The 22,321-nt window shown below is 35.5% G+C and overlaps 2 protein-coding genes across 2 annotated transcripts; one reads left to right on the top strand and one right to left on the bottom strand.

The window, feature by feature from the left end:
- The first annotated feature begins 4,598 nt into the window (after positions 1 to 4,598).
- LOC131630775 (multiple C2 domain and transmembrane region protein 6) lies at positions 4,599 to 8,313 on the top strand. The gene has a single exon (XM_058901520.1). The coding sequence runs from the start codon at positions 4,963 to 4,965 to the stop codon at positions 8,110 to 8,112; it is 3,150 nt and encodes a 1,049-aa protein (XP_058757503.1). The 5' UTR covers positions 4,599 to 4,962; the 3' UTR covers positions 8,113 to 8,313.
- A 51-nt stretch (positions 8,314 to 8,364) lies between these two features.
- On the bottom strand, positions 8,365 to 20,237 carry LOC131630776 (uncharacterized). Its single transcript, XM_058901521.1, has 12 exons — positions 20,213 to 20,237; positions 15,022 to 15,222; positions 14,907 to 14,945; positions 14,696 to 14,787; positions 12,040 to 12,289; positions 11,803 to 11,922; positions 11,500 to 11,575; positions 11,111 to 11,319; positions 10,927 to 11,035; positions 10,315 to 10,407; positions 9,737 to 9,897; positions 8,365 to 9,078 (listed from the first exon to the last, which is right to left on the bottom strand). The coding sequence occupies exons 2-12, from the start codon at positions 15,175 to 15,177 to the stop codon at positions 8,524 to 8,526; spliced, it is 1,860 nt and encodes a 619-aa protein (XP_058757504.1). The 5' UTR covers positions 15,178 to 15,222; positions 20,213 to 20,237; the 3' UTR covers positions 8,365 to 8,523.
- Positions 20,238 to 22,321: the final 2,084 nt, after the last annotated feature.

Genomic DNA, 22,321 nt, shown 5'->3' on the forward strand with positions numbered 1-22,321 from the left:
TAAGTCAAAAGTAGGAGTAAAATTTTTGAAACTTGTTGAAAACCACAAGCTTATAAAATTCATCGGATTGAATAGGAAGTATAACCCTGATCAAGTTAAGGATTTCCACTATAATCTTAAGGTATCTAGTAATGGTCTTGAATGCAACTTCTGTAATCAGGTCATTAAGTTTACTCTAGATGATTTTAAGCATCGTTTTAGTTTAGATTAAGGCAATGAATTTTGTATCTCAAATGCATCTGATTTTGTTAGAGATGATTTTTTCAAAAGCATTTCAAAGTCTTTGTATAAGAATTGTTTGGACATGGCTAATTTTCACATTAGTCAAGTTAAGTTTGAGATGAGAATTATGCTCTAGATTGTGGTGAAATTTTTATTTAGGAGGCCCCGTAATTGGGCAAAGGTTGATGATCATGACTTGTATATGATATGGGTTCTTTTGAAGTGTGACCAATGCAATTGGACCAAGTTCATTCTAAATAAGATTAAGCATTGCAGTTATTCTCCAATGAGGTCTTTGTTTTTCTCTTATTTCATTCAGTTTTATTTTGGAATTGAATGGTATTGCGTCAGCAGAGGAAGATTTGTATGAAGCGCGTAAGCCAGTCGACTCAACTGTGATTAAGTTGATACGTTACTTTCAGGATGAGAACCGTGTGTACTATTATCTAGACAATATGGGTAGGTGTGTTTACGAGGACAAGATTGAAGTGCCAAAAGTTGTTGTGACCAAAAGGAAGAAGTTAGCATCTACTTGTGGTTCTCGTGTTGCTTCTAAGCACATTGGTTCATCATCATCTGCACTGTCTTGTTCTTCTAGTGGTTTGTTGTTTGTTGATGCCAAGGCAACTTTGATGCTTTGGTTAACAAGATCTAAGTGTATTCTCAAGCTAGGGAGGCTTTCATCCATTCTTACATTGATGTGGTTGCAAAATAAGCAAAAGAAAGAGAATATAAGATTAGAGGGGAAGCAAAGGCAAGCGAAGACAAGATTTTGGCTGAGCTAACTGTTGTGAAAGGTGCCTTAGATCACCTTAAAGGTTCTACATTTATGTTAAACCTTGTAGATAATTATGACCATCCCATCCCTTCTTCAGATGATCCTCATTCGGCATTCGTGCATCATGTCATACTATCATATGAATTTTATCTTCATCTTGTTTATTTCTATTTTTAGACTTATGTTAATACCTTCTATTGCTTTTAGATATTACTGTTGGTTTATATATTTTATGGTGTGTTTAAGACATTATTTTGATATGATCTACTATGTGTTATGATATTATTTCTATCTCATATCTCTTATAATTTCTAAAATTGAATGTTTATGCACGTATGCAAGTTTCTAGTGCTTGATTGATCTGAGTATATGGCATTGCATTTTAGAGGCTTTAGTTTTATCTTGATTAATTATTTGCGTTCTTTATGTTTCTCTCTTTTTTATACTTGTCAAAGGGGGAGAAGTTGTCAAGATATTATCGATATTTATGCGCAAAAGTGTTTAATGCAGGGGGAGCATGAGTGCTCAAGTCTCAGATTGTATGCTATCATCAAGTTGTGCAGATAAATAAAAATCAAAGATTCGCGATTTTTTTCATTAATTCCACTTTAAACTCAAATAATTGCTCAAATCAAATCATCAATAATATCTCCAAATTCGCCAAACATCAAAAAAAGGGTGAGAATTGTAGTTATCGTTGGTACCATTTTAGTTTTGATTATTTATCAATTTGCGTGTATATGCATTATTTGATTTATCGCGTATTTTTACTTCGTCAATTATATAGTTGTGCATTGATTGTAAAATTCATCTGTGTAATTCATTTGGAATGTTAAATCGTCACAAATGCATGTTTTTTATCAAAACTAGAATCAAATCCCGATTACAATATTGAATTCTAATTTGGCAGTCCGCGCAGACCCATTGAAGCATATGTTCATGTAAAGTAAACTCCTTATTTGTGTAAATTATTTTCCAACATCTACATGGACATCACTTGATTTAACATTCATAGATATTGTAATGCCTGATACTGCTTTCAGGATTATCGACTGACCCCACAAACCAACACGAGTCTTTTCAACATGTTTTGTCCTCACTCACACGCTTTCCGGAAACTTCCCAGAAGGTCACCCATCCAAATACTACTCCAAGTCAAGCACGCTTAACTATGGAATTATTATTTGTTAGGCTATCAAAAAGAAGATGCATCTTGTTAGTATCGTTAGTACCAATCAATCCTTATAAGCCTTCCTTCAACCATGCAGTCCCATCCCTTAGCAGCCCCATGATCCCTCTCATTCCGATGTGAATTCGGCGATCATTCCTCACCCTCTTCGGCTTCAAGTGTTCCATGTGACCACTTTCCGCCCTCTTCGGCCTTAGATGTTAAAGTAGCCTCAGAGACAGCATCATAGACAACATCATGATGCCCCATAACTACAATCAATCATAATATAAGACAATTCAAATTCAAAATCAAAACAATCAAGATTTTAATTTCCGGACACAATTTAACATAATACATATTTCAAAACCTAGACGCAAATATTTCAACTGAAAAAACCAGATGATCTCATGCAATGATTAAAGTAATACATGTACATTACCTGAAATTTCAGCTTCTTTTGCTCTTTTTTATGCCAAAATACAAAAGAATATTATTTTAAAGTAAAAATCTTGAATGAGAATGAAAGGAGATTTTTGTATGATTTTTTTTAAAATGGTGTTATGATCATAAAGAGCATGAATCGTGGTATAAATGCAAGATGAATCTTGGCTATGTTTGATATAAATGATAGAGTTAGCTGGAGAGGACTTCTCTATAATAACTTAGCCAGACCTCGCGCTCAGTTTTGCTTATGGCAGGCCTGCAACAATAGGCTGGCAACCAAGGATTGAATGAGTAAGTTTGGGCTAATAAATGACACTATCTGTGCGCTTTGCCCATCTCCTAAAAATCACAATCATCTCTTTTTTGGCTGCAATGTTTTGAGGAGAATTTGGAATGCAATTCTAAACTGGCTGCAGATCAACCATTTGCCTGGTAATTGGGATAGTGAGTTACATTGGATATCTCGGAAGTGCAAAGGGAAAGGTTGGCGCGCTCCGTTACTAAAATGTGCAATTACGGAAATAGTGTACCATGTTTGGGCTTATAGGAATAGCAAAAATTTTGGAAAGGGTGTGAATAATAGAAACATAGAGGATTTGATTATCGATACGATAATCTATAAAGGTTGGGATAGTAAGAGGTATATAAAGAATGTGGCTGCTCATGACATAGTGTTGGTCTTTGAGAGTTTTTAGTCGTGTTTAGTCTTTTTTGCTAGTTGGGGTTGGATAATTTTGAGATCGCCTTGTATATATATCGTATTTTTGAATTAATTCAAATCGTTTTTGATTAAAAAAATGATAGCGGAATTTATTTTTTCCGCTTGAATTTTCAAAGATTGTAATCGGGATAGTTTATGAAGATTAATTTTTGAACATATTTTTGACAAAAATGACGATGCCTCTTTGATTTAATACACATGTTCAGATTTTAAAATTTGAGTGAATATTTTTTAGAATGCACCGTGAATATATGATTGCTACATGAAGTGGAGTGAACAACATCCTATTATAAAGGAGTATGGACCTTCTTCATATCTTTAAAAAATGGACAATTGTATTACTAAAATATTGTACAGATGTCATATTTTAAAAATGTGTGATATTTATACATAAACTTATAATAATAAAAGAAAATCCTGACTTAGTCTCTTGGTGGTAATAGATGAACATGTGTGCAAATAAAATTGTCAATTTTAATATTTCTTAGCGAGGTCATTATTAGTGGGATTATGGATATGATATTGTCACTTTCAGAAAACATAGATCTTTTTTGGATAAAAAATGTCACTAATTCTTTTATTTTTCTTTTAATATAGACACCCATTAGTTTTCGTTCTAAAACCAAATTTATAGTTACCGTATTGTTTTGACAAAAGCAGAACTATGCCTGTCTGCCGACCATTTGGACCAAAGACATCAGCGGTTGAGTTTTGAATAATAATAGATCCACCTTAATTACTTTGAAAGGGAAATATCATATATCCTATCAAAAAAAGTGAATTTTACTTTTCTTTTTTCTTTTAAAAATTAATTGTATTATTTATTATATCAATGTTCAATTTGTATTCCATCTGCCCTACCGCTATTCATTTTTTATTATTTTTTTATTTCATCCACTTAAATTTTATCCTTATCTTTAATTACATGTCATCCTAATTAAAAATAAGAAAAATAATATTGATACAGTGGTGGAGATTTGAGTCTTGAGTGTACTTCTCTCAAAGTCTTGTATCTGGTCTTTTACGTAGACCAAATATATACTAAATAAACTTAAAAAGAGAATATTTGCTTATAATTCAGGCCGAGGAAAATATCCATTTAGAAATTTTGAAATGGATGAGTATTTATCTTACTTTGAGACTAATTCTTTGTTCGGTACAAGTGTTTTTTCATACTAAAAATCTAATCATGCATGTAAATTACTAATTAGTCTTAAAGTTAAATAAACCTATGAGTGTACTTACTTTTCATTCCAAAACCACTCACCCTAAGCAAAGAGGCAGGTACCCACTAGAATATCCCACCTCTATCAAAAAGCCATATGAATCAATCAAAGGGGCCACCAAATATCATCTCTCTCTCCCTTCAACAAATGTTTCTGTCTTCATACTCCAAATGAGCATCTCATCAACACCACTACCTCCTACTCTTGGCCCCTCTCTCCTATTCTCATTTATGTCTTCTTCTTTTCCTTTCCAACCAACAACTCTTTTCCTTCATCACTCACCACTTAATAAAATATCTTCTTTTCCTCACAAAAACATTATTATTATTATCAAACAATGAACTAGCCTCCTCATTCCAAAATCTATACCTTCACCAAAATTATTATCACACCATCATTCATGATGAACAAACTAGTAGTAGAAGTCCATGATGCTAGCAACCTAATGCCAAAAGATGGAAAAGCATCATCAAACCCTTTTGTTCAAATAAACTTTGATGAACAACAAGTGAAAACACAAACCAAACACAAAGATCTTAATCCTTATTTTAATGAAAAGTTTGTTCTCAACATAAACACATCAAGAGATCTATCCCACCAAACAATTGAGGTTGTTGTGTTCAACCACAATGAGAAAAAACCAACTAGTAAAAAGAATCTTCTTGGAAAGGTGAGAATTTCAGGTAATTCTATTCCTTATTCTGAATCTGAATCTAGTCTCAAACGTTACCCTCTTGAACATTCTAAAGGTGATATTGCTTTAAAAATGTTTGCTTTTCATGACCCTTTTGCTAATACACCCCCTCCACAACCTTCTCCTAATCCTCACCATCCTCCACAACATTCACAAGCAAAACCAAACTCTTATGCTGAAATTCTTGAGCCTGATGAGGAGATTCCTTTACAAGAAATCAACACTAACATACACATGGAAGATGAGGAAAGCATGGTTGATGATAGTGAGAAAAAGAAGAAGAAGAATAAGAAGAAAGAGAAAGAAGTTAGAACTTTTCATTCCATTGGAACTGAGAAACCTTCTTCTCATGGTCATGGTCATGGTCATGGTCATGGTCATGGTCATGGCCATGGTCATTCTCATGCTCCTGCTTCTGCTTTTCCTCCTGTTCATGCTCCAAAGTTTCAATCTTTTGTGCAACCGACAGTTGAAACTCAAACAAGGGTTGATTTAGCAAAATCAGGACCTCCTAATGCTATGTTAATGCAGATCCCAAGGCAGAATCCAGAATATGCATTGGTTGAAACAGCTCCACCTCTTGCAGCTAGGTTGAGGTATAAAGGAGGGAATAAGGTATCAACTACTTATGATTTGGTTGAGCAAATGCATTTTCTGTATGTGAATGTTGTGAAAGCAAAGGATCTTCCTGTGATGGATATCACAGGTAGTCTTGACCCTTATGTGGAAGTGAAACTTGGAAACTACAAAGGTGTGACAAAGCATTTAGACAAGAATCAGCATCCTGTTTGGAAGCAAATCTTCGCGTTTTCGAAGGAGAGGTTGCAGTCGAATTTGCTTGAAGTTACTGTGAAGGATAAGGATATTGGTAAAGATGATTTTGTTGGTAGGATTATGTTTGATCTCACTGAGATGCCGGTGAGGGTTCCGCCAGATAGTCCTTTGGCTCCTCAGTGGTATAGGTTGGAGGATAAGAAAGGGATGAAGATACATAATGGTGAAATCATGCTTGCGGTTTGGATGGGAACGCAAGCCGATGAGTCTTTTCCTGAGGCGTGGCATTCGGATGCTCATAATATAAGTCATCACAATCTGGCGAATACGCGATCAAAAGTGTATTTTACGCCTAAGCTTTATTATCTTAGAGTTGAAGTTATTGAAGCTCAAGATTTGGTTCCTTCTGATAAAGGAAGAGTGCCGCAAGCTTCGGTTAGGGTTCAGCTAGGAAGTCAGATGAGGCTCACAAGGCCTTCTCAAATGAGGGCTGTAAATCCGATTTGGAACGAGGAGCTTATGTTTGTGGCGGCTGAACCGTTCGAGGAATTTATAATTGTGACAGTTGAGGATAACTTTGGTCCTAACAATATTGAAATCCTGGGAAGGGAGATTATGTCGGTGAGAAATGTTCCGCAGAGAATGGAGACTGGAAAGCTACCGGATTCTCGTTGGTTCAATCTTCATAGGCCTAGTGCGGTCGGTGAGGAAGAAACAGAGAGAAAGAAGGAGAAATTCTCGAGTAAGATTCACCTTCGGATTTGTCTAGAGGCGGGGTATCATGTTCTTGATGAGTCCACGCATTTCAGCAGTGATCTTCAACCATCTTCGAAACACTTGAGGAGGAGAAACATTGGAATTCTCGAAGTCGGGATACTTAGTGCCCGTAACTTGCTACCTATGAAGGGAAAAGACGGTAGGACTACTGATGCATACTGTGTGGCTAAGTACGGCAACAAATGGGTTAGAACAAGAACTCTGCTTGACACGTTATCACCTAGATGGAACGAACAGTACACGTGGGAAGTTCATGATCCGTGCACCGTGGTCACGGTTAGTGTTTTTGACAATCACCACATCAATGGTAACAGTGACAACAAAGATCAGAGAATCGGAAAGGTAAGAATAAGGTTGTCAACTCTTGAGACTGATAGAGTATATACTCACTATTATCCTCTGTTGGTTCTGCAACCTAATGGCTTAAAGAAGAATGGGGAACTTCATTTAGCTGTGAGGTTTACTTGCACAGCTTGGGTTAATATGGTAGCTCAATATAGTCGACCTTTGCTTCCGAAAATGCATTATGTTCAACCGATACCTGTTAGGCACATCGATTGGCTTCGTTATCAGGCCATGCAGATTGTCGCAGCAAGGCTAGCAAGATCTGAGCCACCGCTTCGACGCGAATCAGTTGAGTATATGCTTGATGTGGATTACCATATGTGGAGTCTAAGGAGAAGCAAAGCCAACTTTCATCGCATAATGTCGCTGCTCTCAGGTTTTACAGCTGTGTGTAGATGGCTTAATGACATTTGCACTTGGAGAAACCCAGTGACAACTTGCCTTGTTCATGTTTTGTTCTTGATACTTGTTTGCTACCCTGAATTGATATTGCCAACCATTTTTCTTTACTTGTTTGTGATCGGGATTTGGAACTACCGGTTCCGGCCGAGGAACCCGCCTCACATGGACGCCAGGCTTTCGCAAGCGGAAGCTGTTCATCCAGATGAATTGGATGAGGAATTCGACACTTTTCCAACTTCAAGACCTGCAGATATTGTGAGAATGAGGTATGACAGATTGAGAAGTGTGGCAGGTAGAGTACAGACTGTGGTTGGAGATTTAGCTACTCAAGGAGAAAGAGCTCAAGCTATACTGAGTTGGAGAGACTCAAGGGCTACATCTATCTTCATCATCTTCTCACTGATCTGGGCTGTGTTCATTTACATTACTCCTTTCCAAGTAATAGCAATTATAGTCGGCATCTTCATGCTTCGTCATCCTCGGTTTCGGAGCAAGATGCCATCAGTACCTGTTAATTTCTTCAAGAGATTGCCTTCCAGATCAGATTCAATGTTTTGATGTTCAGATTGTGGAATTATTGTTCACAAATAAATACATATGAATAAACAAACTTGCACCATTGCACCCAAATCAAAGAGGGTATATACTACATAGGTATAATGTGCATAGTTCACTTCTACTTTCTTCGGCTAAGGCACACTTTCATTATATGTATATCCAAGATTCTCAGTTTCAGCTATCAAAATAAATATTTCTTCATGCTTGTAATTGTAATAACTTTTATTAAACTATGAAATCATGTTGTTCCTATTATTGTTAACCACACCAGTCAAATATTTTTGCATAAGGACTATTATGTATGAATCATATCATATTATTAAAATACAACAACCGCAATTTTTGTATGTCAAAACTTTGGAATATCAATGACTCCAGATAAAAAATTTAAAATAAAATAGGAACAGCCTTTTACTGGGACCAAATAACACTGAACCTAAGACAAACTAATAAAGCAATAATTGTCAAGATGCTGATAGAGATTCCACCCAAAAGGGCCTTGTCAACAAAGTCCCACTTTTTCAAGCTCTTTTCTAGCTTTATATCAGATCCTGAGGCAAATTCACTTTCTACCCTTTTGTGAAGATTCTTTCGCTTCCTCAGTATCCATCCAAACAAGTTTTTGTTGCTATTTTGATTCTGTGGCAGCACTACAGTGTCTTTAGGATTATCTGTCTTCTCAAGAGTACTCTGGCTGCAGCAGCTGTCAACATTTCCACAAGCACAAGATTCTGGCTCTTCTGAGATTGCACAAGTATTGGTTTGGTTACAACAGAGAGAAGACATATCCTGACTAGGAATCTGTTTGTTCAAAGCTTTATTGTCGCTTGGATGACTGATTGTCTCAATTACTTCACCAAAAACTGACCACCTTCCAACTGATGTTATCTTGGCCAGAGCTGAACTTCCAAGCATACTGTCTGGAGCAATTACGAGAACTTGTATATATCCCTTTGTATGACCAACCTTCAGCATTGAAGAGAAAATTAATCAGATGAAAAATACCATAAACAAGTGTATAGTATTATGCAGAAGTCACGAGTTCAAAGTAGCTACTATGGACTGCAACACGGACACCTGTACATGACACAAATCTGACAACAATAATGTAAAAAACAGGATACCGACATTACTACATATATATATATATATATATATATATATATATATATATATATATATATATATATATATATATATATATATATATATATATATATATATATATATGATAGTATTTGACATTTATTTATTCATCTTTATTAAAAAATTAAAAAATGTACTCACCAAATTTATTGTCTGTTTAATCCTTTTATATGTGAGATTCGTCAAAAAAATGTTAAAGGTGTGTTAAAGCAAAGAAAAAAACAGTTTTTTAAAACACATGTCTGAATTGTCCGACACGTGTCATATTAGTGTTGTACCAGTGTCTAGTTAGACACTGTATCATAAAAGGGTTCATGACAAAACTTCTTTATCCAGGCACTTCAGCAGGTTTATGACAATAAAAGGGTTTCAAGAACATAATCACATGTATTGGTTGCAACAAATCACAAAATTAATAGAATAAATTTAAAAACAGTAAAAATCAAATCATGATTCAAGATCTACTGCACTTTCTTACCAAGTGAACCCCGTCAGATGCAATATCAGTAATCCAAATTTTTTCCACTTTGCCTTCCATCCCTAAGTATGGTGTGAAAGCTTCAAAGACATTTGTCAGTTCACGGCTTCTTCTCTTCACCACGTTGCTTGGAACCTTTTTCATCCTTGCCGCAGGTGTCCCTATTCAAATTTCTGTCATTAATAGTCTTCAAAATGAAAGTAAAGATGGCATAAGCATCTTACACAAAGGGGCATCTAGAAGAGCTTAATTAAAGCTTGTTTGAACTTATCTCGTGACATAAGCACTTCCACCAACCAGTTTTTGAATATATACTTGCAAAAATAGTTGATTATATAATAAGTTGTTTTAAACACATTTCAATAAGCTTCCCAAAATAGCTTATGAGTGTGACAAAGGCAACCTAAATCTTCCCCCCTCCAAAAGGAAAAAAGCAACCAAGCCGTGCTTGCATTGCACAGAACCCAGGGGAGCCAAGATACCTACCCTGTCTCTCCAAGTAGCTTGATACCTATTTTAGTTTCATCCTAAATAAAGAAGTTATGATTTTCAGTATGTTGATGTGCCAGGTTACACACCTGGTCGAGGATAAAATTGTGAAATATGAACTTGAGAGAACTTGTATTCCTTTATAAGATTGACAGTTTGCTCAAAATCTTCATCGGTTTCACCTGAAAAGCCCAAGAAATAAGTGTTAGTATGATCGATCCACTATATTTTTTTATACTTTCCAGATTATCTATATCAATTCTGAACCATATTTTTTTACTTTCAAGACTAAGAATTCTGTTGTATAACTCCTGTTTGACACCACAATTATAAGATTACATCAGTTATCTTCATATTTATTATTATATTGATGTATAAGATTACATCAAGCTTAGAACAACTATTTACATGTTTTCATATACAATTATAGTCAGTACTCTCTAGTCTAGACAGTTGTTGCACATAAAATTTCAATGGTTAGTAAAACATGTGACAGCCAGTGATACCCCAATTATCAGACTACATCAGTTATCTTATCATTTATATTATATTGGTGTATAAGAGTATCAAGCTTAGAACAACTATTTGCATGTTTTCATATAAAATTATTCACAACTTCAAGAGTTATCATAGACATTTGTTGCACATGAAATTTCAAAGATTAGTAAAAGTAAAACATGTGAAAAAGACCATTCACTAACCTGGAAATCCACATATTATATCAGTGGCAATCTGCATCTCTGGCACAAGCTCAGTTAAGGTATCGACAACAGTCCTGAACTCACTCACAGTATATTCTCGATTCATTGCCTGAAACATTCAGATTAGTCAATATACTATTTAGAATATAGCCATTCACACTCTTGTCAATATTTTTTTACTTACAGTCAAAATCGCATCACTTCCAGACTGAACTGGCACATGCAAAAAGGAGTAAACACATGGATGCCGCAAAACCTCTGCTATCTCTTTCAAATGCTCGAGGATAAAAGGTGGATTGGTCATTCCAATACGCAGCATAGTACTTCCATCTGCTGGTAATTCTGCTACTATGCCATTCAATAAAGTTGGAAGATTGACACCAATGTCACGACCTGTAAAACATCATGATCTAAGAAACCATTGATATAAAAAACTCAGACTATTTTGAATAACCTATCTAATTGCTTGGATGTATATGCACTGATCAAAAAGGAAATTTCTTCAAATCAGATCTATAAATGTCTTAAATTAGTAAAAACAATTGAAGGAATCTGACAAATATTAGAAATTACCATATGCTCCGGTATCTTCACTGCTCAGCCATATCTCTTTAACTCCATCAGATACCACAGATTTCACACGCCCAACCTGCATTAGTGATGAACTAATAGATGTGAGGAAAATTAAATAATGTGTGTATATGTAAGTGAGATGTGCGGAAATTGAAATAGATTTTGCACATGTGAGATGTGAGGAAAATGAAATAGTGTTTGCGCATGTACGAGATGTGAGGAAAATGAAATAGTGTGTGAGCGTTTGGAGAGAGGAAGAGTGAGTGAGAGTATAAAAAATAGTTCCGCTACAAAAGTACTTACAAGGCTATCTATTGTGTAACTCCCTAGGTGACCCCGGGCATGTTTTGTCTTGCAATAAGTGCAAGCACCTAAACAACCAACATTAATTGGAAGAATCTCAACAAATTTGTTCTTTCTCACCTGTTACAAAGGTTGAAAGGCATAATATAACACACGATTTAGATAACATAATACATATGGCAGAAAAGGTATTTCATTACAAAAGGAACAGGAATTTTAACAACTTCGATTTCATACCTTTGGAAGGTCTAGAGCTGGCAATGTCTTACGGGTCAAAAGCCGCACTTCATGACCTTTTAAAGTCTCCTCTACAACTTCAACAACACGGTCAATTTGCTGGACTCCTACAATGCTGATCCCTTCCAGCTCTTTCGCATCTCGACTTCCTTGAGGGACACAGCCAGCAACAACTAATGGTTTGTTTGATGATTTTCCTTTTGTTATGATGGTATCCATGGCAGATTGACTCGGGGACTTTACTGTGCAACTGCACCAGGGATTACTTAACATGACTTTCTTTTCATAATTATATACAGTTTTCTAAAATATTACGCATTCATGCTATAATCACATTACCGAATGAGTCATTGAGACCATAACAAAGGGTATTAACATAGTTATTGGATCCTTTAAAAAAATGTAGTGATTGGAAAGTGGCTTATAAACTCTTGAATCACAAACCATTAGAGACTTGCAGCTTAATAAAACAAAAGATATATAGATAATCAAAGAAAGCTTTATAACGGTTTGCAATTTGCTTCTCTTATGAACCCTAGGTTAGAGGACATGCTTGTGATTATGGTTGTTTACTTTGCATGCAAGCAAGCATGTTTGATTTGATTCTTATGGTCCTTTATAAGATAGGGAAGATATTAGAACAATAACCTAGTTCTAGATTCTATGATATACCCACTGCAAAAAGGAAAACAAATTTCCAACTAGATCAACTTTCTAAACTGTTCATCATCAAACTGATGGAGACAGTCTTATCTCCTTTTATAAACTGTACTCTTTAATCACTCGATTTCCGTATCCTTTGAAAGAGAACTGAATCTAATAGTAAGAGATTTGAAATATGATAGATTGAATATGTTGAAGAAAAAAAAGGGCCCTTAAGACCCATTTGGGTATCAACAATTAATTCAGAGTTGACAATATTCTAATGGGTACGCAAGTAACCATGCAGATATGAAACCCATGCTTATATTATAGATTAGTAACTACTTTCCAATAACCTAATCAATTACTTTTTTACTTTTCTTGTCTATGCTATGAGGAATATATATAGATAACAATCTAAAAGAAAATACTATAACTAACGTTATCCAAAGCAATCTTCGAAAAATTGAAGCCGGTAGCAGAAATTTAAATGCAGTAGTTGTCATGGTTTAAAATTGCAGTCTGCAAACGCAATTGCGGTTATAATATTGAAGATTTTAAAGCCTCCGCAACGGCATTGGAACTATAATTTCGACTTCATCAATTACATTTTATGTTAGGGATCAAATATGTATGTGTAAGCCCAATTGGATTGGGCCCATTTGAAGTAATCAAAAGTAGAAAATTAGAGGGGATAGTTAGTTACAGGAGAGAGAAAGGGTGGAGTGGGTTATAAAGAAGGCAGAAAGGAAGAGTGGAGGTATCTTGGAGATGATTTGTTATTAGTTATGTACAGAGATTGTTCTCCGTAGGAGCTTGGCTCTGTGGTAGATTGGGATTCATTCCTTTCTGCATTTTATATCTCTTCATTAATCAAATTCATTCTATTTCATAAAGTTTTACTCAATTGATTCTTCATTTTCTGTTTGAGAACCCAAAATTTCCAAACAGAAAATAGAGAATCAATTGAGTGAAACTTTATGAAATAGAATGAATTTGATTAATGAAGAGATATAAAATGCAGAAAGGGATGAATCCCAATCTACCCCAGAGCCAAGCTCCTACATAGAACAATCTATGTCCATAACTATCCCCTCTAATTTTCTACTTTTGATTACCTCAAATGGGCCTAAGCCAATTGGGCTTACACATACATATTTGATACCTAACATTTTACCACAAATGTAAAGGTTTACAACCCCAACCACAATTTAAAACCATGTTACAAATATTTAGCATTATAAGCAAATTATTGAGCAATCAGTAAATGCAACAGGTTCTGAAAGATACATTTTCAAATGTTTCAGTTTATTTACGCATCGTCTGGTGTTATAATAAATAAAATCTAAGGGTAAGCCAAAATTTGGGACGAATACATAGTAATTGGACCTTGAGACCAGTAAATCCGCATTTAACTTGTTAAAATCTACAGGAAATTACATTAAAACTCAACTGGAAGTGTGAAAAGTTAAAATTGGATGAATTGACCACATGAAGGAAACGAAAGCGGAGATCAAGTTTAATTCAGAGCAAATTATCATTTCCTTAAAGATGTGGTCAAAGAGTAGTTTTAGCACTGCAATAGCACCATAGCATAGTTGAATTAGAACAAAATGTTGTTTTCTGCAAATCGCAACCGAAAACACAATCTGCAACTCTGTCAAGTTCGAGAGCTGGCATAATAAACATGCCCCAAGTTTTCATATCCCCTAAATCCTTAATCTTCCTATGAGCTATATCTCAAAAATTGTAGAAAATAACCTATGAAGCACATACACGAACACAGACATGACACTGACACGTCGATACCGATAATAATTGGAAAAAATAAATAAATTGAACGTAATCACAAGTGTTAGTGCCGTGTGGGACACTGACACGGACACACCATTTTTCAGAGGTGGCAGTGCTAAAGAGAAAATAACAAATTTTGGAACTAAGAATAAGCAATAGTACTCCCACAAAATTATCAAAACAAGAATAATAACAGAGAGATTGAGAGGTCAATACTAACGTGTTAATAAGCCATAGATCTGCTTCATCAGGATTATCACTCAATGAGTAACCAAAAGCTGAAAGTTGACCAGCCATATATTCACTATCACTCTGTTCAAATCAAAAATATAATTAACTAATTAAGCTCAATTAATCATAATCGAAATTAATCGTAAGCGCAATTGCTATCAATTAAGATAATGCAAAATTCTATAGTGAATTGAACTTACCTGGTTATGAGAGCATCCAAATGTCTTTATGAAAATCGTCTGCGAGAACAATAAATCGTTAGACAATTCAAAAAAAAAAAAGAAGAAGATGAAGTTGAAGTTGAAGGAGAAGAACCTGAGTGCCGGGGATTGAAGGTGAGGGTGAAGGTAAAAGTGAAGAGCGGTGCTTCTTCGTTGTTCCAACACCGACGGTAACGGAAGTTAACGGAGGACGAAATCCCGGTGGAGTTCCGGTACCGGTGCCGATGAGTAAATCTTCAATGTCCTCCATTTCTTCTGCTTCTGTGCTGTGTTGCAACTGCTCACACTCTCAGCCCTAATTAATCAAACTTCAACGTATAGATTTATTCGTGTATATATATATATATATATATATATATATATATATATATATATATATATATATATATATATATATATATATATATATATATATATATATATATATATATATTTTCACAACCTGTAAAGTTCTATTTTTCATTTTCTTTTGGAATAAACGAGGACATAAAAAAAAAAATACAATTGAATACTACGGGATACTTCGTCCCAACAAAGTCGATAAAAAGAAACGAAATAATATGAGATGGAGGTTGCTCATAAACGATCAAACTAGTATGTAAAATTGTTAATGCATCAACATAAGAATTGACTTCATGATATGTATGATACACCTTGACATTCCACTTGAATTCTAATAAAACACGAATTTATTGAACTACTCGAGAATCAACAAGATTGACACATCCATTATTACATAAATTACTCACCATCACGTAAGAGTATATGTGCAAGTCAATTTAGATGAGTTTTGAACTATCTAAAAAGTACAAATACGTAACAACCCCTAGTGAATAAGAGTTGTCAGGGGTTTTACAATTATTGTGGTATTAAGAGCTAACTCACGTGAGATGAGAAGTTAGTGTATCTGAATTTTATCTATGTTGTAGTTGGTCATCAAGTATCACAATATTGATGTATTTATGGTCCCAAGGACCTGAAACCGAGTTTTCTTATAATGTAGCAATCACTCTAGAAATGGGTGGTTGGTTCTTATAAATCTAGGAAGTGTAGTTAAATCTCACGAGTTCCTATGTAACGTTAGTTGACCCAATACATGATTTACGCACAAACGTGTATTATGGACATAGCCATTAGAGGTCTAGGCATCGTATCCGAAAGGGGGCGCTCTAACTAGTATAAGGGCAATTTGATGAAGACGATGGGTTAAATGTGTACCTTTCACTCTACCCCTAAGTCTCTTCCAATTATACCATTACACGGTCCCTCAAGCACAAGGAATCGTAAAGGCCAAATTGTTTTAACCCCATACTCATCTTCGGGTTTTCCTCATGAGCCTAGTCGAAGCTTTATTCCTGCCTTCATTTCTTGAAATTTCAGATGATCCTTTCAGACAAGGGTCGGTTAAATCCCTCGAGTAAGACTCATCAGTTGGGTCTTTTTGACGAGACTTAGTTGAGTCCCTCAAGCGAGACTTAATTGATTCTTCCTGACGAGACTTAGTTGAACTCCTCAGGCGAGTCTTAGTTGAGTCCCTATGACGAGACTTAGTTGATTCTATCGGACAAGACTTAGTTGAGCCTTCCTTAATGTTTAAAAAGATCGCCACAACATAGTTTCTCGTAGACGGCTAGGATTTTCATGTGTGTGTGGTAATCTAGTAATTTAATTACCTCGTAGAAAGGCAAAGATATTTTTGTAGAAACACAGTAGCTTGATTACATTGTAGGGTGGCAATGATCCTCTTGTGGAAGTCTAGAAATTTGATTACCTTAGAGGATGGCAAGAATTATCCTATGGAAGTCCAACCGTTTGATTACCCACGTAGGGTGGCAAGGATTTTTCTGTGGAAGTCCAACAGCTTGATTACATCGTACAGATCTTCCTATAGAAGTGCAATAGTTTGATTACCGTATAGGACGACAAGGTCTTCAAATGGAAGTCCAACAGTGCAATTTTGACAATCAAACCATGATAACTCGCTACAAATGATAGAGCCTTTTAAAATAGTTTTTGTAAATAAACTATTTGCCCTCATGCCAAATAACTATAATAATATCTCTGATTGTTTAAGTTCCATGTTCTGTGAATAAGCCTCTCATACAACTCTTTGAGTTTGTAGGCTTCATTAGGAAACTTGTGGTATATACGGTATGGTTCTCCTAGTTAAGTTGTAGCTTTCTCTGTAGAGCACAGGCACTACGACTTGTCATAGCGCAAAATTGCCTTCATGCATCTCTCTTCAAACTACCTTGGATTCAAATCGTCTAAATTCTCTTTGTTTAGCGGTTAACTCAAATGTGAGCAGCATATCTTGTTTCGTCAATTAGGTTAATAACACATCTTAAACCTGCTTTGTTTTCTTCCTTGTTGAAATGGGAACATCGCCATGAGAGCATGTCGATTTTTACTTGCAGCATGAAGTCCTCTCCATACACTAGCGTAAAGAGGGTTTCCCCTATGGTGGAGTTAGGGGTAGTGTGATATGACCATACTACTTCGGGAAGATACTTGACCCACAATCCTTCGGTATCATCCAACTTCTTCTCCATCCCCTTCAATATCACTTTATTAGATGAATTTGCCTGTCTGTTCGCTGGTGGGTGAGCGACTGATACGAAGTTGGTTTCTACTCCCATGTCCTTGCAAAAATTGATCACGGTGGTACTGGTGAATTGAGTTCCATTGTCTAAGATGATAATTCCTGGTAAGTCGAACCTGCACATAATCTTCTACCAATAAAAGCGGTTAACTCTTTCTATCATAATCTTAGACACATCTTCTGCTTTTATCCACTCTGTTAAGTAGTTCACTTCTATGATCAGGAACTTTAGTTGGTCACAGACTATAGGAAAAGGTCCAAAAATGTTAACACCCCACTAATAAAATGGCTAAGGCGTTGTTATATAGTGGAGGAGTTTAGTTGGCGCATGTAGCGGTAAAAAATACTCGAGCGTAATCGCGCGCTCGAAATACAACAGAGTCGCCACCGAATTTTATTTACTCCAAGAAGGAAAGGGAAAATATCGATAAAACCCACAAATAGAAAGGAAATGGATAAGATGGTCATCGTAACCAAATTAGGGTTCGGGAGTCGGTTAAGCAAGGGGAAGGTATTAACACCCCTCACCTCCATCGTACTCGATGGGACCCATTTAGTTAGTTTCGTGTTTGAGTGTTAGCGTAATGTTTGCGTTCTTTAGCTTATTAATCGAGAAAAAGATAAAAGGAAATATTTTTTAGGGTTTTTATTGTTGTGAAGAAAAAGAAATGATTTTTTATTATTATGCTCGCCAAGACATTTGTATCTTGTGCCTACGTATTCCCTAGTGCAATGGGAAAGTCAGAGCAATCGTAGTTCGGGCGAAGAACCACGAAAGGTTTGTTGGTTGATTTTAGCGAGAGGTACTCGGTCGCTTTCAAATGGAAATACTACGCGCACATGGATATGAGATCACTACAAGAATGGATGACTAAATCAAGGATAAAACAAGATTTTGGCCATCATCGCATTCGAGCGGAAGATATTCGATCTTCACATGTGGAAGTATGTTCGCATTTTAAAATTGAATAAGTGTCTCGTTTATGAAAAGAGTTTTTAAGAATGAAAAGCCATAAGGCAAGGAAGGTTTGAATGAAATCGAAGATTGTTTTTTTTAAAGGGATGTTTAGTGAACCCTTTGGGCATAGGTGTGCACCTAGCGCGTTGTTCACCCAAGATATTCAACAGGAGCGAGCCCAATTGTCACTTGTTATCCACGTTGGTAAATGAAGATATTTCCAGACGTTTAGCAAAGGATTGAGCATAGGTGTTCACCTAGCGCGTCTTTACCCAAGGTATTCAACAAGAGCGTGCCTCATTGTCACTTGTTGTCCTTGTTAATTAATGAGGATGTTTGTGGACGTTTAGCAAAGGATTGAGCATAGGTGTTCACCTAGCGCGTCTTTACCCAAGGTATTCAACAGGAGCGAGCCCCATTGTCACTTGTTGTCCTTGTTAATTAAAGTGTTTTAATTCAAAAGATCAAGGTATTCAAGAGGTGTGCACTACTTGTCACTCGATCTTTTGGTTTGATTAATGTGTTTTGATTCAAAGGATCAAGGTATTCAAGAGGTGTTCACTTCTTGTCACTTGATCACTTTGATTTGATTAATGTATTTTAATTCAAAAGATCAAGGTATTCAAGAGGTGTTCACTTCTTGTCACTTGATCGTTTTGATTTGATTAAGAAATGTTTAAAAAAAGGTGTTAATCCAAAAGAATCGAGGTATTCAAGAGGTGTACACTTCTTGTCACTCGATCTTTCGGTATGGTTTAAAGAATTTTTGTAAAGAAGAAAACTTGACGTTGGATCGAGAAATTATTTGTAACGACTTGGCGTTGGACCAAGGTTTATTGACTTTTGGATCGAGATTAATCTAATATTTTTGGTATTTTTAATAATACATGAGAAATTAAAATCCTAAGATAAAAACATATTTTTTACATTTTATAATATATACATATTAGAAGATAAAAACAATTGATTAAACAAAATTAAAAAATAGAAACAATGGGCTAAAAAAAATAGTGAAAGGGAGGTGTAATATAAAGGAAACAGGGGCTGGGCTATGAGATTAAGGCCCAAGAAACATTAAACAAGAATCAACACAAAAGGGGGATGCTGAGAAATAAATTCGCTGGGCTAGAATGTGCAAAAGCCCAAGAGCAAATCAACCAAAACAAACAAGCAAAAATAATGGCAAAAGAGGGGTACGCGGATCCAAGGGTGGTCCATCAAGGAGAACAGATTGGACCTCGTCTTCAACAATGTAACCAGGCCCAGATTGAAACTAACCACAACTAAAAGGAAACCTAATCATGTATATGTTGCCCCTCTCTCATCTCTCTGCTCACGATTCTGGAAAAAACAAACTCAAAGAAATCAAAATTTTCCTCTCGATTTCTCTGTTCATGGTACTCGTTCGTTCTGACGCAACAACAACAACAACACGACATCCTCACATCTCTCTCGATCTCAATGCTCTGCTATTCAACAATGCAAAACGAAAACTTTTCTCGATCTTGCGTTCTTTCACTCTCAATACTCTCTCGGTGAACAACGAAACGCTCGTCTCTCGGCTACGACATGATTCGAGTAACATTTACGCAAAGAATGAAAGCATATTATCAAGAACAAGCACCCATCCAACATTCAAAGTATAAACAGAAATTCAAATCATTATGCAAATATTTCTAGATACACAGTTCGCAAAGGTTTGTAGTGGGATCGGAAAAAAAATACCAACTCCGAATGTTTTCGGAGGTGAAGATCCACGGTGAGCTCGATTCTTCTCTTCTGTCCTTCTTCTACTTCTTCTCTTTGCTCAGGTTGTCTGCGATTCCGGTGCGTGAGTAGTATGATTGAGTTATGTTTTTATTCTTCTTGTTTAGAATGGAAGAAAAATGGTGTGGTTTTATGGTTTAGATATATGAAGGTGAAATGAAGCAAATTGGTTTCTGTTTGAAATTTTGGAGGAAGTCTTTGAAGATAATTTTTTGCAGAATTTTAGTATGCTTTCCTCCCCCTTTGCTTGTGCTGAGTATGTGTTTATATAGGCTGAGATTAGGGTTTTAGAGAGGAATTTGAAGAGGGTTTTGGGGGGGAAATTGGTGAGAATTTGAACACATTTGGAAGTTGTTCTTAGGCTTTTTTGATGCAGATTGTTATGGCCTTTTTTGTGTAATTGTTGCTCTGTTTTTTTTTCAGGTTTTGGCATGTTATGGGACAGCAATGGTGCAGTGTTTGGACATAAGCAGGATGGCAGCAAGAGGTAGCAGAGTGTTTTGTTCTCTTGTGCAAAGCAAAGGTTGTGGAATAGCAACAAGACAAGAGTGTCTTTGGACTTGAGATAAATAAATAATAATAGTAATAATAATAACAATAATAATAATAAAAGGTTAGAAACAATTAAATAATTAGACTACAAAATCAAAAAAAAGGAAAAAGACATTAAAATTGATCTCAATTATAATAATATTTCAACTAAGAAAAATTGAATTAAAATTAGAACCAAATCGAAATTAATATTGAAAAGAAAAAACTAAAATTATGAATGACTAATAAGAATAAAAAGGAAAACAAAAAAAGAAAAAAAGATGTTAATTTTTTTTGAGATTTTTAACTAAAACTTATATATAAAAAAAATAAATCTAAATGAAACTAACTAAAACTAATATATATATTTTTTATTTTCACAAAAATAGGAAAAGAAATATGAATGCGCATGAAATATGAATGCAACATGCCTAAATGAATAAAATCGGTAGGACAAAAATTGGGGTGCGACAGCGCATAGTGTAGATTAGCATGTCTTTCGCATTTGTCACATTTATTGACGAAAGCTATGTTGTCTCTCATTAATGGAGGCCAATAGTAATCTGCTCTTAATATCTTGTTGGCCAAAGCTCTCCCACCAATGCGGCTTATGTAATAACAAGAATGGTTCTGCATCTAGCCTTAAGTTTTTATGATAACTTTACATGTTATCTTAAGGAACAATTATTTACACTAACAATTTTCTTTCTAGTGAGTCGCTTTAGCCTTGCAGGTTCTGACTCTGGTAAGAAGGCGTGTGATGTCGTTAGGTTCTGAACTCAACATTCTGGAAGAATACTAGTGATGTGTAATAATGGAAGTCAAGATTCTGGAATGCTACTTATGCAACGGTTCATGTTAGTACAAGATCTTCTAATTGTGACTTTGTAAGGGAAGCTTTAGAGGCCTTCTAAAGCTTTACTTCAGTGTCCCACGTTCTAAAGATGCTGAAGACGAGGTTATGCTGAACAAGTTCTAAAGATCTGAAGACATCACTTCTGAAGACCAAGTGCAGAAGACTCTAAAGACAAAGGTTCTGATGAACAAGCTCAGAAGACTCAAAGACTTAGGTTTGAAGATTCAAGTTCTGATCATCTACAACACGCTTCAATCAAAATACAATCAGAAGCCTATGAAGACTTATAAGATCAAGGAAGGCTTGGGTGTGATTGTGAGCATAAAAGTACTAACGTAAACTTTGACCTATGCTCTTATAGAGTGGCGTAAGGACAGTCCAACATGTACTTGTTATCTACCATTCCCACCATGATCGTCGAGGACTTTACAACTGTACTTTGCATTTCCTATTCTACCCTCCAACGGATATATCCTTCTCTATAAAGGAAGCCATTGGAAGAATTTGAAATCAACGAATCAGTTCTATAAAAGTACACCAAAGTGTTACACAAACTGTGTTAGAGAAATCTTTGTATAGTTTTGTATTTTAAGCAAGTAGCTTTTGTTTGTATCTTGCTTATCAACACTTTTATGTTGTTGTACTTAAACATTGTGTTATCTGCTTATTAGAAGCATCTT

This window comes from Vicia villosa, unplaced genomic scaffold (genome assembly GCF_029867415.1).
Source record: "Vicia villosa cultivar HV-30 ecotype Madison, WI unplaced genomic scaffold, Vvil1.0 ctg.000733F_1_1, whole genome shotgun sequence".
NCBI lineage: Eukaryota > Viridiplantae > Streptophyta > Magnoliopsida > Fabales > Fabaceae > Vicia > Vicia villosa.

What these genes read in the sequence shown, in the direction of transcription:
- LOC131630775 (XM_058901520.1), top strand. Translation starts at nt 4,963, where the DNA reads ATGATGAACAAACTAGTAGTAGAAGTCCATGATGCTAGCAACCTAATG.
- LOC131630776 (XM_058901521.1), bottom strand. Translation starts at nt 15,177, where the DNA reads ATGGAGGACATTGAAGATTTACTCATCGGCACCGGTACCGGAACTCCA. An exon ending in TTGGATGCTCTCATAACCAG is followed by an intron (nt 14,788 to 14,906) that starts GTAAGTTCAATT and finishes TGATTTGAACAG; the next exon opens with AGTGATAGTGAATATATGGC. An exon ending in CAGCTCTAGACCTTCCAAAG is followed by an intron (nt 11,923 to 12,039) that starts GTATGAAATCGA and finishes CCTTTGTAACAG; the next exon opens with GTGAGAAAGAACAAATTTGT.